The sequence below is a fragment of the Agelaius tricolor genome, unplaced genomic scaffold (genome assembly GCF_023055355.1).
Source record: "Agelaius tricolor isolate 1412-34295 unplaced genomic scaffold, bAgeTri1.0.p SCAF_6, whole genome shotgun sequence".
In the NCBI taxonomy this organism is placed as follows: Eukaryota; Metazoa; Chordata; class Aves; order Passeriformes; family Icteridae; genus Agelaius; species Agelaius tricolor.
This window is the reverse complement of record NW_027269266.1, coordinates 79,962-96,506: the sequence shown is the minus strand read 5'-3', so window position 1 is coordinate 96,506 and position 16,545 is coordinate 79,962. Positions and strand designations below refer to the sequence as shown.

General features: G+C 41.8%; 2 protein-coding genes across 2 annotated transcripts in view; both read right to left on the bottom strand.

The window, feature by feature from the left end:
• Positions 1–16,545, bottom strand: part of LOC139591323 (obscurin-like) — a gene marked incomplete at its 5' end in the record, with an annotated part of 124,250 nt that overhangs the window by 29,199 nt on the left and 78,506 nt on the right. The window contains 2 exons of the mRNA XM_071429887.1: positions 15,239–15,344; positions 16,410–16,539. Of these exons, the coding sequence (XP_071285988.1) occupies positions 15,239–15,344; positions 16,410–16,539 (236 nt within the window). The remainder of the gene's footprint in view (positions 1–15,238; positions 15,345–16,409; positions 16,540–16,545) is intronic.
• LOC139590755 (uncharacterized) lies at positions 1,162–5,307 on the bottom strand. Its single transcript, XM_071428456.1, has one exon. The coding sequence runs from the start codon at positions 5,192–5,194 to the stop codon at positions 3,962–3,964; it is 1,233 nt and encodes a 410-aa protein (XP_071284557.1). The 5' UTR covers positions 5,195–5,307; the 3' UTR covers positions 1,162–3,961.

The following is a 16,545-nucleotide window of genomic DNA, read 5'->3' as shown; positions in this document are numbered from 1 at the left end:
TGAACAGGCACAACAAAGGGATGGATGTACCTAGGGAAGCCCCCATGTAATCATGAAAACAGAGAAAATGCTGGTCAGGTTAAGACAACGATCACGTTCATGATGCAGATGCTCACCAATCAAGAAAGAAAACTCAAATCATCACATGGTTTAAGAAAATAAAAAAGAGCATTTGGAATAAACAGCTCTGACTTGTTTAATGTCATTGACATTAATGAGCATGCCCCATAGGGGTTTTGATTCTGCTCCTTTCCTGGCCTCAAGAAAGTCAATTCCCATTATAGACCTGAGAAAATAAATTTGAAGGCTATGTGTGGATGAAGACCTCTCACTTGATTTTTGTTTTCAATGATCATGATGGTGACAAAATATTTATTTCCTGAATCTGTTGATGGAAAAAAGCAAGATTTGCTCACATGATGTCCCAGACTGCCCTTCAGTGTTCATCAGCACTGGGATGGCAGGAAGACATTAAACATTTTCCTAGAGAAATACCTGGATTCTCTGGTGTTTCTACTGTGATTTCTGCCAACTGGTGCTGTCCTGTGAACTGGGCAGCTGCCAATGACTGAAATGATTGGAAAGGCATGAAACATTCAATTAGGAAATATATTCACAGGTGTATAGATATAGATGTAGAGGTTATATATAATCACTGGTCTCTCCCATGCTCTAACACCACCATTTCCCTCCCTGCCCAAGGGACATTACACCAATTCCTTCTTTTGGACACTGATTCAGGCCAAGGAACTTTAATATCCCCCAAGATACACAGAGCTTACAAACACCACAGTGATGACACCCTGTGATGGACAACCTCTTTCCCAGCTCTAAAATCTCAGCCTTGAGACTTTCCACCCCTCAACTTCAGCCCATCCCCAGGAACTCAAGACTGACACATACTTTGGAGCTCCAGTTCGGTCTCAGAGAAGGACCCAAGTGAAGGTGAATCATTCAAGATTCCTGAGTTGGAAATATCCCTAAAACTGGGGTTTTTCACTTCAACACTCCTGAAACTGTCCATAAAAACGAGCCAGAGCCCAACTGCATTAATATTCTTGGACTGCAACCCAGTTCCTGCTGAAGTCAGCAGGAGAAGAGGATGAGCTGATGGAATATCAAGTGCTGTAACAAAGAACACAGAAACCCAACAAGTCCAGTGACAGCTGATGCAAGACATTTATTAATTTAAACCCAGCATCTAACAGCATATCTCGCACTTGACTTTTTTATTTTTCTTTTTTGTATCTCAAGCAAACTGAAGTTTCCACTTTATTAATACCCATTTACCTCCAGGAATTTCAGTAAAACATTCACTGTATTAAAACCTTTCATACAGCTGTATCTTTTCATCTACAGGAAATAAATCCCCACACATCTCATTAGTTATCTACACAGTTTAATCACTTACAAGCATAATTTTTAACCTCTAGGAAAATATTTTGAAAGTATATGTAATGAACTTTTCATAAACCTTTCACTTTTTGAACAGAGCCCTGCAGAGGATTTAAAAAATTTCCTTCAATTGATTCTCTTTTGCTTAAATATCAAAAGAAAATGTAAACAGATGTTAATTGCTTTGAGCTAATGAATCAAAGTATAATTATTTCTTCTATGACCATCTGAAGTGCAGCCTTAGAGCTTCTTTAGGAAAATCTGAGTGTCAACCACAATAGGAGGAAACCTCCATGTTCCTTTATACATCCTCAGTATCTTTTGTTTGAATATTACATTTTTGGAAGACAATCACAGGACAAAATCTTTTCTCAGCAGTATCTTCATAAACCTGAATAAAATCCACCTCCTTCTGTGAGATTATTCAAGACCGATACTGGAATAACTGTGATCAGAATCAGGCTCAAAATAAAAGAAATATTTTTAGCTTTGAAAGCATTTCTCTGTTGTGTGCCTGTTACTTTCCAATGTACAGTGCAATATATGAAAAAAGCAGTAATATATATATCCATCTTATTGCTTCATTATAAAACAAACTGTATAAACCAAGGAGATGTTATAAAAAATGGGATAGTACCATAAAGGAAGCTTGATTTCCTTCACCACTGGAAAAGCATCCTATGTCATGAAGATATAGGATCCAACATCAGAGTGGATGTTGGAAGTGAAAGGCTGTGAAATCAATATGTTCATTTTAGTCAGTACAAGGTGCAGCTGCAGAAGGAAAAAATAACTTTTCTACAAGCACCTTTTGTGAATTCATTCCCTGTTGGCAGGAATATTGCCTCCAAAACAAGCTCCTCAATATCACATGGCTGGGAAACCCTGAGCCAACATCATCCATTCCTTCTCAAGGCAGAAACTCAGTCCACCCTCTCTCCTCATGCTGCTTAGAAATTCGGCTGTGCTTGAGCATTTCTGGTTTCCCTAAACCACAAATGAAACCACAACTGAACACTTCTCCAGAGCTCAGCTGGGACAGGGTGTGGGGACCTTTCACCCCACATCTCTGTCACCAGAGAGGGCCAGTGCAGGGTCCTGCTGAGATCAATGAGCTCCATCTGACTCCAGCTGGCACCAGGATTTGGGCCTGGGAGCTCATCTCTTTTCAGAGCAGCTTGTTGGAGGTCTGGGCTACATCCATTTCTAGTGAAGCCAACAGGGATGGGCTGTGCTCAGTGCACCTCAGCCTCCCCCTCGTGCAGCATTCCTGCTGGAAAGCTCCAGAGGAACCCCACAGTCACTCCCTCTCCAAGGCATCTCCACCTTCCTGGTTACAGTAAAATGATGCAATTGCAACTGGCAGCCTAATACATTTGGAACAGATCTGTGTTTCAACTGAATAGTTATGGTAAAGCTCTTTTTTCTATCTTTTTTTTTTTATTTAATCTGTCTTTGTGCTCCTGCTACTTTGCTGTAGCTCAGTGGTAAATTCCTCTTATCACATATAGGGGACATCTTGGATTAATCTGTTAGCAGGAATGTTTCACCACTGGCACGTTCAGGAGAACAAATCCTCATCCAGAAATATTTATTGGCAAAGACTACATTTGTGGTCCTTTGAAGACCACATTTGTGGTTCTTTGTACTTGTTAATGTTTGATTGCAGATGCAGAAATTTTTTTGTGCAGCACATTAATGTTTCAGTGCACGTTAACTGAATTATATTTCAAAAGATATGGTTTATCAATCCACCACACTAGAATGCAGAATAATGAAACCTACATTATCAGACAACTAGGAAGTGGATTTGAAAATATCAGTCATTTAGAAAAGACAGTCTTTTTCACTTAAAGCAGAAGAGAACAACAAAACTCTTGTTTCCTCACGACAGTGGGACTCTCTCCACTGACTAGAGTCAAACTGGGATTTCAACCAAAAAAAATGCCTGAGCAGCCCTTTGAATCCCTGGTATATGTAATATCTACTATATATCTCACTATATGGCAGACGGTTAAAAAAATGCAACCAGACTGTGCATCTTGAAAGGTTTATGAAGAAATTTTGGTAGAGCTAATTGGTGTCACAAGTGTAGAGCAGAGTCAAAGCACAGTAAAGCTTCATGACCTTTGGGCCCACACGGTGACAGGAGACACCCCCTGTCCTGGGCTACTGAAGGATGCTGAAAAGCTTAGATACTTTCACCTCCTTGCCACACCAAAAACTGGCACATGAAAAAATTATTAAGTTCATAGACAAAAAAACCCCACACTTCTTCATCTAGATTTCTGTCACAGGTAGAAGAATCAGGCTTTTCCCCATCACTGCTCCGCTATGGAATGATACATGTTCACCTAGATCAAAGCTTTTAAAGTTACAAACTGTTCTGACAGACTGTTCCCTTTAAGACTGGAAAAGCTTGACACATTATATTTAAATACATTTCCCTCTAAGGCATTCCCTTGTAATCTTCGCCACCAATTCTCCTTGCCTACAACAATTCTGATATTTATATTTTTTACATAAAGCTGCTCTTTTTGGTGTTAAAAACCACGCTGGCGTCCACTCAGCTCTGGGAGAGGTCTTCTGTGCTGATGTGCAAGGTGACAGGCTCGCCAACAGTCCCGTAGCTGAGGGTTCTGGTGGAAACTTCAGTTTTAAAGCTGGACTGCCCGTTGTCGGCGGAGCGCTGGACCTCGGTGCAGAACGAGGGCTTCACCGTGAAGGAGGCGCCGGGAGGTGCCGCGCGGGCGTCGCTCACGCGGAAGGAGATGTTGGAAGGGCCTGAGGACTGCACGCCAGCCACCCTAGAGGCTGACAGGAACACGGCCCCGGGCACGTGCTCCTCGTACTGGCTGAAGAACCTCTGCCTGGGCTCGGGCACCACGGGCCTGACCACGCTCAGCAGCACCGGCTTGCCGATGGTGGGCTCGTTGATCTCCGTCTGCAGCACAGAGATCTCGCAGGGCTTCTCCGCCGTGGGCTTCTGATCCTCACACCTGTAGGTCTCGCCTTCCTGAGGGATGTAATCCTCCAGGTCCTCCAGAGTTAAGAGTTTGCCGTTGTGGGTTAAAATCTTGCGGTCCCGGGCGCTGATGTCGTCGGTGTGTGGCTCCTCTGGCTCGTCCACTATGATGTTGTCCTCTTCGGGAAGGATGTCCTGTATGACTTCAGGTACCTCCTCTCCAACAGGCCAAGACACATCCACTTCCTCCAGCCCTTCCTTATCCTCTGGACTCACTGGGGAGAACAGAACTTGGTGTTGCTCTCCAACAGCTGTCCCAAAACTGAAGACCAAAGGCTCACCCCCGCAGGCAAGCAGAGGGGAGGCGGCGCCTGACCTGCAGTCAGCACGCGGTTCCTGAGGGCAGCTCTTTCCTTCAGTCCCATAATCCATAAACGAATCACTTCCTAATTGTTCAGACCCACACGGGGAGTTTCTCTCTTCGCTGCTGACTTGAGGTCCTTCCTGCTCGGTCGTATACACCAGAGGCTGGATGTCACCTTCAGAGAGACCCTCATTCGGCAGAGATTTTGACTGTTCCACCAATTTATTGTTGGAGTTGTTTGTGTTGGGATCATCTTCTGGGGAGCGCTTCGGCCTTGAGCTGGGAAAAGTGAACGTTAACACCCCTGACTCATCTTTTTCTTGTTTTACTGGGGAAGAACCTCTTTTCCTTGTGGGCTTTGGTGACTTTTTCACCTTGAATTCAATTATTTCTTCCACTTCGACCCACTTGGGCTTTTTCTCTTCCACTGTGCTCTCCACAACGACGTCTCTCGCCGCTGCTCCTTGCATGTCCTCATGTTCTGTGACATACAGCCTGGGAACAGCAGCAGACTTTGCTGCTGCCTCCTGGTCATGTCTGTGGACAGGCTGTCTGATCTTGGAGACATAAACCGGCTCCAGAGCCGGCTCCGCCCGCGGGGAGCGGGAAGGAGAATGACCTGAAGGAGAACGTGCAGGAGAAACCCTTCCCCTTTGTCTTGGGCTCTTCACCACTGTGGTTATGGTCTCCTCTCTGGTGGCAGAAAGGGGTGGAGTTGGCAGGAAGATGAGACTTTTTGGGGAGCCCCACTCCACCAGCACATGCCACGGTCGGCCGAGGCGCCGCGTGGGGTTAGTTTGGGGTGAGCATTGCAGCTGTTGGGGAAGCGGTCATTTTGGGAGGGACACACAGGCAGAGCACACACCCACATGCCCCATCTCCACTTCCTGATCCAGGGAAAACCCCTGACCCAGTGCCCTTTTCCCCAGGGAAAACCCCAGCTCCATGAACCTCCTCTGTTGGGTGTGAGCACACAAGCACGTCCAGCTGAGAGATGCTCTGCTGGGTGCTGCTGTATTTCATGTGCTTGTGTTGATCACCTACTCTGCTACTTTGGACCCCCCCACAATTTTAAACACTCAAAGACTTTAACCTTTTCCTGGGTATCCTTGGCTGAAATCCTGATTCCTTCCACCTCAATGGTTAAATGCCTTTTATTGCAGTAGGCTCAGTGTCTTCTTAATAATATTTAATTAATGCAACATATTTCTCTTTTTTATTATTATTACAGCCTCTTTCGAGACCAGAGATCTGCGTTTCCACATGCAGAACATTTACATTGAAAGGGATTAACCTTAAAATGTGGATGATCAGGAGAAGAAAGTTAGAACATCTCCTGCACAAGTCATCTATGCCAAAATGAATTATTTTATTCTTCACAATACCATTAGTGCAGACACAGCCTGGTCCTACTGCCTCCAATAGACACAGGAATACCAAGCCAAATTGGGATACATAATATGATTTCTCAGTATATTTCTGCTGGCTTTACTTTAGATTTTTTGACTGAAGTTGGGCTGGTGGTAGATGCTTCATCCCTGGAAACATTCAAGGTCAGGCTGGATGGGGCTCTGAGTAGGCTGATGAAGGTGAAATTGTCCCTGTTCACAGCAAGGGGTTGGACTAGATTATCTTTAAAAGTCCCTTCTAACCCAAGGCCTAAACCCAGGATCCAGTGCTCTTAATTTATATACTTCTCATGCAGTTTTTCCTGCAGGTTTTTCCTGTGGTGTTTCTTACCTTTATTTTAGGTAAATACATTTCTGCCAGTGTTTTCCTGGCAAGCACAAGGAAGCCAATGCTCCACATCTGCTCTGGTGGAAATCACAGCAAAACTCATTTTGTTTCTGTCTTGAGATTCTGTCCCTACCTCCAAAGAATGGGGTTAAAAACAAAGAAGTAACTGAAGGGTCAAACAGTGGCCTGAACTGAAATTAGGAGTAGAGACAGCAGCTTTTTAATTCCTCTCTTTCTCCTCACCATTCTCCAGTCACAGCCACGTGGAACTGAAGGTCACCCTATGCTCCTCAGATATTTCTGCTCTGACTTTTGCCCTGGAGAATGGAGAGTCTGTTTATAGCCATCATGGAAGACTAATCCTCTTGGCTTTATTGCAGCCTTTCTCATCTTCTGGTCTTATTTTTAAAAACTTGTACTTCCTTCTCCTCTAGAGATCAGGTCTGTTTCCACCTTTAATCTCTCCCTTTGAGGACATGGTGGAGTACAGGACTGGATCAGCTGCAGGGAGGTTTATTTCCTTGCAGAACACCCTCTTTTCTGCTCATTTCCACTGCTTTACTCTTTTCTCTGAGTTTTCTGCAGTTTTTCCATAGACCTTTAAGGTCTGTGCAGAGCCTTCTGACTGGCCATGGTGCCTTTCTCAATTACACACAATTAAATCATTTTAGAGGAGAATGAATCCTTGGGTGCTTGCAGCAGACCATGATCTATGTTGCAAAGTTCAAATGGGTTTTTTGAGGTCTGGGATTTGCATATATGGACACTGTCCAATCCCATCTCTCAATTATCTATTATTATCCATTATTTTCTGCCAGTAGTTTTAAAGCTGTTTCTGTTCATCAGCTTCCTACAAGTTAAGAGTTGGAATCTGACCTTTCAGAATTATTTCCAAACTTTTCCCTATCACTATCCCCATTTCAGTTGAGGTCACTCTTATTTAAAATTCATGACCACAAAAGGAGGGGAATTTCTGCCTGAGATCCCACTCCTCAATTTACCAAACTCCTTTGAGGCTGCAGCCCTTGATTGAGGGATCCCTCCTGGAGCTGTCCTGAACAACAGCCTATGGAACTGAGATCTCAGAAATTGAGAAATCAACTTAACTGATGGAATTTTGTACTAATGAATATTATTATTTAATCCACCAGTATTAATGCTGCTGCTCCAGATGCAGGCACAGAGATGTGGTTAAATGAGATTTACCAAGTTTTAGATGTGGACTGGCTCTGAGATTCCCTCTTGCTCACAACTTTCTCGCAATATTTCCAAATGTGATATAAAAAAAAATAACTCTGTTCAGTTGCCCCAGTCTGAATCCTGGTCCTTGAGGTAATACAGGTAAAAACACTATTTTCTGGTTTTTGCAGGGTGAAAAAGATCTAATGGCTGGAAATTTAACTGAGCTTATCTGCATCTTCTGGGAGGGGAGACAATTTCTAAACCACTGCCTCCAAAAGGACCAAGTGCATGGGTCTAAAGGAATAATCCTCACAGAAAACAATAAAAACGATAATGGGTAAGCAACCCTTAACCATCCTTCAGTTGCAATTTTATGTCTAACAAAAATAAAATACATCCACTTAAGCCTCTTGTCCAAGTCAAGGGCTGATTTTAGCAATAGTGCAGCTACTGAGGGAAGGCATTTCCCCAAAATATCCATTGCATAACTCCTTCCTGCTCTCAGGACATGGTTGGAGTGGCTTGGAGCTGCTCTGAAATCCTGTCCCAGGTCAGGGTCCCCCTTCCAGCACATGAAATTATTTTATTATGTATTTCTCTATGGTGCTTAAGAAGATAAATTAAGATTTGAATGGCTGCTTGGCTTTTAGGCTATGAATGACTGAGAAAATACTGCTTTTTGCAGTAACTAATCTTTGTATTTTATAGACATCCACTATAAACCAGGCTAAAAGCATCTAAAAAGACCAAATCATCAGGACAATTACTTATATTAGAAATATAGAGATAGAAGGGGATAAAAACATTCACCTTCCTTCTGCTTCATCATACAAGCCTTTCCTGAAAAGTTGAAAATAAAGCCAGAAGAAATCACTCTAAGCTCTGAGATATTTGTTAAATTGGTAGATATTTTCAGGTAAACCACTTTCAGTTTGTTTTTTTTGTTTTCACTCAACACTGAAAGTCAGACTTCCCCCTTCCCAAGCTCTTGTGAAACTCTACCAGCATTAGGGAGAATATTTTTCCTGTGTCATATCAAAAAATGACTGTCCCAGTCTGTGTCTAACACCAGTGCTGCTGTTTTTGGAAAAGAACAAAAGGACTTTTTTTGAGGTGGTCACTTGACACGGCACAGAATTCTGTGGGGTCTGGGAATGAACACACTTGCATGGCCAATGAGCACAAGCTTGTTATTGGATCATGCAGAGGCAGCAAGGCAAAAAAACCACAAATGTTACCCAAAAAAAAAAAAAAAAAAAAAAAAAAAAAAATCAGCACTTACATGATGATGGTTTTCTTGGGCACTTTAGTCTCTTGTTCAGTGACTACAAAGAGAACAGTATGAACAGCATGGGGTTAAAGAAAGGCAAAAGCTGAAATGATTAAATTATCTTTGCTCAGTTCATCAACATAAACTGGAGTGAAAATAACCAACTGTACCATCCCATCCATGCTTTCTGTGGTTATTTCCAGCATCATCTTTGGTGTTTCTGACCAGGAATGAGAATCCAGAATGCTCTCTGAACGTTTGGCTTTGAAATTAAATATTTTGTGGAGAACGATTTGGCAAAAACTTTTTATTCTACCATTTTTGTTTCGTATGTCAAAGCTAGAAAACAAGGTCCTTATTTAAATTTTCTTTATCCTATAATAAGGTAGTGATGGTGTCAGAAATCTGAAAATGCCTCAACCTGGAAAATCCTGGAGAGCTGAAATTCTTTAAACTGTGATTGCACTTCCTAGAAAAAAGAGTTCCCCAAACACTGGATTGTGGCCAAGCTTTTGTGGACTGGATGCAAAATCCAACTGATAAATATAAAAACTAATATCATTATCACCAGTAGAGAAAATCAGCCTAAAAAACCAAACCCCAAATCCTAGGAAACCCAGGAGAGCCCTGTGTCTGCTCCATCTCTTTTTCTTCCTGCTCTAATTTGCAATTTTCCTGACCCTTCTCCCATAACCAACTGGAAGCTGTTGATGATTACCAAGATCAAAAGTTAAGATTTCATGGTGCGGCAAATATTCCTTAAAACTGACATTTCTAAAAAGTAGAAAGATCCTGTTTGAAGAACTAACTGGGATTTTCAGCAGGTTTCCCATCCTCTCCACTGGAATAAAATTAAGATATTCTTTGAACAACACTGCTTTGAGCACATCTGAACCTATTTCAGATCTAGGAAAAAAAAACCATCAGCAAGCCCCACTTTTTATTTAATAAACTAGCAAAATATCTAAAATACCCCCATAATTTAATCTCCAGCAATTGGTTTTCAGTTTTCCAGCCAGCCTATAATAAATAAGCTCTGGTAATTTTCAGTCAGTGCAATTTAAGTGAACTGCTACTTAAAAATATCTATAAAATCACAAACAGTTCTTGCCCAGGGAGTTTCAAGTGTCTGTATTATTTGTTTATTAACTGATGATTAGTGCTAATGTTTTCAATGGTGCCCCCAAACCTGCACTGACTGAAAATTAAAAATACATCTACAATATTAAATGGAATACTTTAACCTAATTTCCCTTCCACTTCACTTCCAAGGGCTCTTCCCTGCCTCAGGTAAAACCTCAAATTTGACCATAATGAAAAAGAATTTTGTGCAAATATTGATGTTAATTTCTGACCTAGAGCTCATGGTTTTTTTGCAGGGCCTTGTCTTGTTTATCCCTGTAAAAATCTGGAATAATTTCCCAGAGATTCAAAGGAGCTACTGCAGAACTGGGTGAGTTTAAACAAAATCTGTTTGGAGATTTGAATTTACACTAACTGGGTAAGTAAAGAGCAAAACTATTTTCAAATATTTATCCCTGGACACAATTGCAATAAACCCATTTACCTATCCTTAATTAATATTTTTCTTTAAATAAATCAAACCTTGTTTTAAATGGTGGAATTATAATAATACAGTGATGGCAGATGAACTGAGTGCTCTAACAATTTACCACACTCAGGTTAGAGATTTTCACTGAATTTTTAAATCACTATTCTGCAACTTTCAAATAACTTTTAGAAATCTCATTAAATAATGCTATGAGATTTATTCATATGCACTGAGTATATGAGTAAAAATACTGAAGTTCTGATGGAAATGTTTTAATTAATTGGATCATACACCTGATAATAGGTGCTTTCTACAATTATTTTAGCAACAATGTATTTAGATGAGAATTAAGTAATATAAACTAAATAGTTGAATAAATTTAATGAAATTTCACAGTGTCTATAACAAAATGTCTCTTTAATGGTTGCTCTATGAATGTCTGTTTTGAAGTCCTCCCAAATGACACCAACTGTGATATTTCTATTTGTGGTGGATGTCAAAGAGATTCAATATTCAAAAATTCAGCAGGCCTGGGATAAGAAAGCTGAAAATGGCATTTAATAAATTGTATATGTGCTGTCCAAGGTGTGAGGGAGGATTTGAGCAATCCTATATTGAAGGATAGAACCACATGAAAGTAGGATGAGAGAATTTGGGTTTCTTTTCTTTCTTTTTGGTTTTCTTTTTTGTTGTTGTTGTTTTGGTTTTTTGTTTGTTTGGTTTTGGTTTTTTGTTCGTTTTTTTCCTGTTGTTTTTCCCCGAGAGGAAAATATTCTGCATCCATTTTTAGCATTTTTTAGGATTTATCATTTCAACTTTTCAAGAGCATTTTAGGCAAACAGCTTTGCAAAGCAGGAGCCCCTGATAAGCAGGTTAAAAGCTGTAAGCATTAGGGACAGCCCAGACATCTCTTTGGTTAATAGATTAAAACATTGGCTTACAAGTGATGGAACACTGAGGATAAGTGAGTTCTCCTTGCTATGGATGGATGGATGGATGGATGGATGGATGGATGGATGGTTATTTGTGGCCTTTATTACAATTTTTAAGTCTCTTTTCTCCACTCACAGAAGCTTAAACCTATTTTTGCTGCTCAGTTCATGCTGCTGGCATGAACCAGAAGAGCACTGCTCTGTTTTCACCTCCTTCTGCTACACTTGGAGGCTAATCTGCAAAACCTGACAAAAACTGCTAAAACTAATCCTAAAATGAGCAATTCTTGCAATCATTGAGGTTGGAAAAGACCCTTAAGATCATTGAATCCAACTGCCAGCACCGCTACCTTAAACCCTGTCCCAAGTTCCACATCCACAGATCTCTGAAATCTCTACAAGGCTGGTGGCTCAACTCATCAATATAAGAGTTTTTAAAATTATATAAATAGGATCTCTATCAAAAATACCCCACGAAAACCTAAACAAAGGAACAAAAACCCCCAAGCCCAAACAACCAAAAGGCTCCACTCCTGCAGTGACGGACATGGTTGCAAAGGCAGATGGGGCTCTCCTGAATTTGCACTGGAAACCCTCTGGCCTGGCCAAAAATGAGACTAAACCATGGTGATAAGGGAATAAAAATAACAAGGTAAATACCCTAATCATCACCCTAATCAGGGAACATCCCACAGGGGGCAAACTCCTATGCCCTATTTCTTCAGTAACACTGAGAGATCTGAGGCTCCTCTGTGTTTTAAATCTTCCTTGTGAGAACTTCAGAAGTACTTTGGTGATTTTTAACAAGGTGCTGCTACAAGGCAACCTTGTAGAACCTGCCCAAGGCTCTGCATGAAATCTAAAAGTTGTGAAGGAATTGCCTGGCTGTAGCTGCTTTGGGAATTTTTATTTTTGGCTTTGTCTCCACTCCTGTACCTGACTCCTCCCCTTGTATTCGTTCTAGGTCCTGACCTGCCCATCCATATGGAAATGCAGCACCTTTCCAAGGCACTGGGCTTTGCTTTTCTTGACAAATAATCAAGTTAGTGAGCCTGGATGGATAAATCACACCAGAACATGCCAGAGCACATCAGCCCAGGTGTGCTGTGTGCAGGTTAAGCAGCAAGGTGCAAAGCAGACACAGTCAACTGGAAGTCAAAGAGAAGGATCTTCTTTCAGCTACACTTTTTTAAAGTGTCTCAAATTCTTCCAATAACCACAGAAAAAGGATTTTTTAAAGCAACCCTCCATTGACTTCAGTCCAGCGACCAGGTGTGGCTGAAGGCAGATCTCAGCTCACAAGGGATCCCTTAGTCCAGTGGTTTCCATCCTTTTTGGATTTGGTCCATCCAAGGGACCTGCAGACCCCCATAATGTGAATTTAAACCAAAGAATTTTGGTTTTGATACCCATGGTCTTGGACTGCGGACCATCACCAGCTGCAGGTCAGGGGCTCATAAACCACTGGACTAATGGTATCCCAAACCATGGGTTTGGTTCAGCAGAATAAACAGTACAGAAAGGCAGGAGGATAAAAACTAAAATAGTTGCCCATTGGGTGCCTCATGAGACCCAGACAGTGGTGATTTCACAGGAACAGAGATAAATCAGGTAAAACTCAGACCCAGGGTGCAGTGAGCCAGGAAGCAGACACGGTATCTATTTCCTGTTGTGAGAGCAGTAATGTTGTCCTCTTGGTGAAGCTACAAGTAATCCCATGTTCACAGATAGGAAGGATTGGGAGGATGGAAAGAGCCTTCATGAGATCCACCATGATCCAGGTCTTTGCCAGATGAACCTGATTTTTCCCCAGGCAGATCAAGGCTGGTTACTGATTCTCAAGAAAGCAACGAGTTCCCTCCTCAGTCAAGTGCATTATGCCAAATTCATCCCTGGTGCCATTCTCCTCCCAACAATCCTCTTGCTCCATGGATGAGCCTATTTTCTCCACTGGCCTGAAGCAGCTCTCCCTCTGTTTCACCCTGGAGATGACTCAGGGATCTATTTTCTTCCCTATTACCGAGTTCAAGCAATTGCACACATCACAGAACAAATGTATTTCATGACGTTTCTGAAGCTTCCAGGCAAACTCCAATTATATTTCTGTAACCAAGCTCACAATGATTATTTTGTTTTTGTTTATGACTAGAGGAATAACAGCAGATGAGAAATTTGGGGCTGAACATACACATTTACAACCCCCAGAGCTGAAAGTGCTCCTAAAATTTTATACAACCCTTGTTGCTTTATAACATCTGCCTGAAGTGAACTTCATCAAGATACACCACCCTGACAGAGATTTATTTGTGTTCCTCTACATCCTGCACACAACTTATTTTTCTCTCTTTGGGGCATAGAAAAGACAAAGAATTCAAGTACTTGAAGGTTTATTTGGCTGAAAAAATTCTACTGTTTTTACACTTACACCATCCTCCCTGTAATGCTTTTTGATGGGACTCTGGGAAAGAACTAAAAGGAAAACATGTTTAAAATGAAGCCAAGAAAGTTCAAAGATCAGGATGCTAATCTAAATAATTTATTGTGGATGAATCCTCTTAATGTAATAGCACAACATTTGTGTCTACAGAGGGCTGGCCCAAAGGTCCAGCCAGACCAGGGTCCTGTCTCAAACAGGGCCAACAGCAGAGGACTGTAGAAAATGATGAAAAAATATGAGTAGAGGATCATTTATCCCTGAATATTTTTCCAGACTCCAGTATTTTCTGCCCAACAGCTTCATGAGTCAGAATGTTGCCTCTTAATGGAAGTTGATAATGTCAATTGTGCCCTTGAGCTGGGTTCAACACACTTGAACTCCTGTTATTATCACAAGACAGTGTGGGAACACCAAAGTTGAGGATAGAAGGTCCTAGAGCTGTTGGTAAAACTCTGGCTTTTGTTGACCATGCCTCCACAGAAGCCTGTGAAACCAAGGTTTGCTGGCAGGGAAAGGCCTGTGCCTATCCCAGTCCCCTCTCTTGCCCTCCAAATCTGTCCCTTATCCATTAAAGGTGGCCCCTTGGCTGTATCACCTCCTGAGCTGTTCAAGAGAGACAGGACTGGCTGGTTCACACTCAGCCACATAAGGACATTATTAAGATGTCCAAAGAACCAATTCCCTATGCCAGGAAATGCTCCCTAGGGAGATGCAGCCATGGATTTAAACTGGGCTGTGCTGGGGTTGCAGCAAGCACTGACACACTCTGTGTGGAAATCCCTGGGATAGGCAGTAATCCCTGGAACTTTAGGCAGTAATGAGTAAAAGTTGTGAAGAAAGATGCGTTTTTGGATGGGTGTAAAATCAATTCTTATCGCCCTACCAACCCAGGTGAAACTGGCAGGAAAAAAAGGAACAGACTCTATGGCTATCCCTGGACAGTCCTAAATAATGGATGAACTAATCATTGCTCAGGACACACTGCTGCCAGTTCTGCTTTCCCAGTCACTCCCCATGTCCTTCAGTGGTATTTCAGGAACAATCCCAACACACCTCCACCTTTACTCAGTGGCCCCTGTAACATTTCTGCCAGGCTGACACACATTTCCAAGTTTTCCAACAACATACAACATTTCTTTCTGCACTATTGGTGGCGTGACAAACCCTTCATCTGCTCCTCCTTTTCCATATAATGCATTCACATTATATGAAGTTGATTTGCCAAGCTTGGAAATCAACAGATGATGATGGGCACAGAGCCGAGCCGCCCTGTGCCCATGCACATCTCCAGAAGACGTACAGATACATGGACACTGACAACCAACGTGGGTAAGATGGCAAAAAATACTGGAATTTTGTTGTTTTTAGGGTTGGTGTACGTACAGAGCTGGGCAAGGGTCGTACCTTCAATGGTGATGGCTTGGTCTCCTCTCCTCTCCTGGGTCAGGGCTGCGGCGCTGTGGTGGTAAAGCTCTGCTCCACTCTTGGCAGACCCTAATCTGTTCATCAGCTGGAGAGAACGGTGCAGTGCCACATGAAACACAGCATGGTTTGGTTTTTTTTGTCATGATAAAACCCTGCCTGTGCTACCCTTGGAAATTCAGTGCTGGCAGAAATGGGTGAAGGTGTGAGAACAGTGCCAAGCTGAAGTTTGAAGGGATGCTTTGGTGCTCGATGGAGTGCGTGGTCTTCAACAAAAATTATTCACAGAGACAAGTTACAGCACATCTGCAAACTTATTTACTTAATCACTGTGTGTTTGCTCTGCAGCCTGGTCTCTACCAACAGGCCCAGATTCCTGCTGCACACACACTTAGGTGGCCATAAAAAGATTTTTTTTTAATCATCCAATAGTTACTGAGTTTTACTCAACCAAGGGAATACTGGACCTTATGATCTTAGTCTATGGCAAATGCAGGGTGGATTGGTTTTGCTAAAATTCCAGTGGAATTCTTTAAAGTATATCAAACTTCCTAAATATTTCTGTGAGCTGAACCATTTACCATGGAGGAATTTCCTAAACCAACACCATTTTTTTATTGGCAAGCCCTCAGAACTGATTACTGTTTTATTACAATGAATGCATAGACTATGACTAATTTAGATAAAATATCTTACATTTTTAAAAATTTATCAGCTACTTCCATGTATCCTTGCTAAACAAAACAGGAATTTCAGTGCTTTATCCTTCTATTTAGACTTGATTTCTTTCTTTTGGCTCTGGAGGGTTTCTTAGTCATAATTTAAAGACAATCCAGAAACAAAATATCACATCAGAATGGTCACAAATTTTTAAGAGTTTCCTCTAGAGATCTGAGTTTAAGCTCCAGAACAAGCTCCATCAATTCTTACTTGTACCAACAAACTGTCAGATCAGAATATTCTGGGACTTTTGGATATTCACAATCCAGATCTAGCTAAAGTCTATCTATAATATTCTTATGAGCAAGAATAAGAGCTCATATTATGAGCTCATCTTATGAGCAATTCCTCAGCCATGGGTCTCTGCCAGTAAAATGAATTCTCCTGCCTGCATCATTTCAGATGACAGATATTTAAATCTCTCTGCACTTACCTCACATTCATAGTGCCCCATGTCTTCATTGGAAGGGTTCTTGACCACCAGGACTGCGATGCCACTCCGTGGTTCACTGAAAGTCTGGTATTTACTGGTGTCCTTCAGCAGCACCCCATCCTTGTACCACCTGAGT

Coding starts and splice junctions, on each gene's coding strand:
- LOC139590755 (XM_071428456.1), bottom strand. CDS start 5,194: ATGCAAGGAGCAGCGGCGAGAGACGTCGTTGTGGAGAGCACAGTGGAA.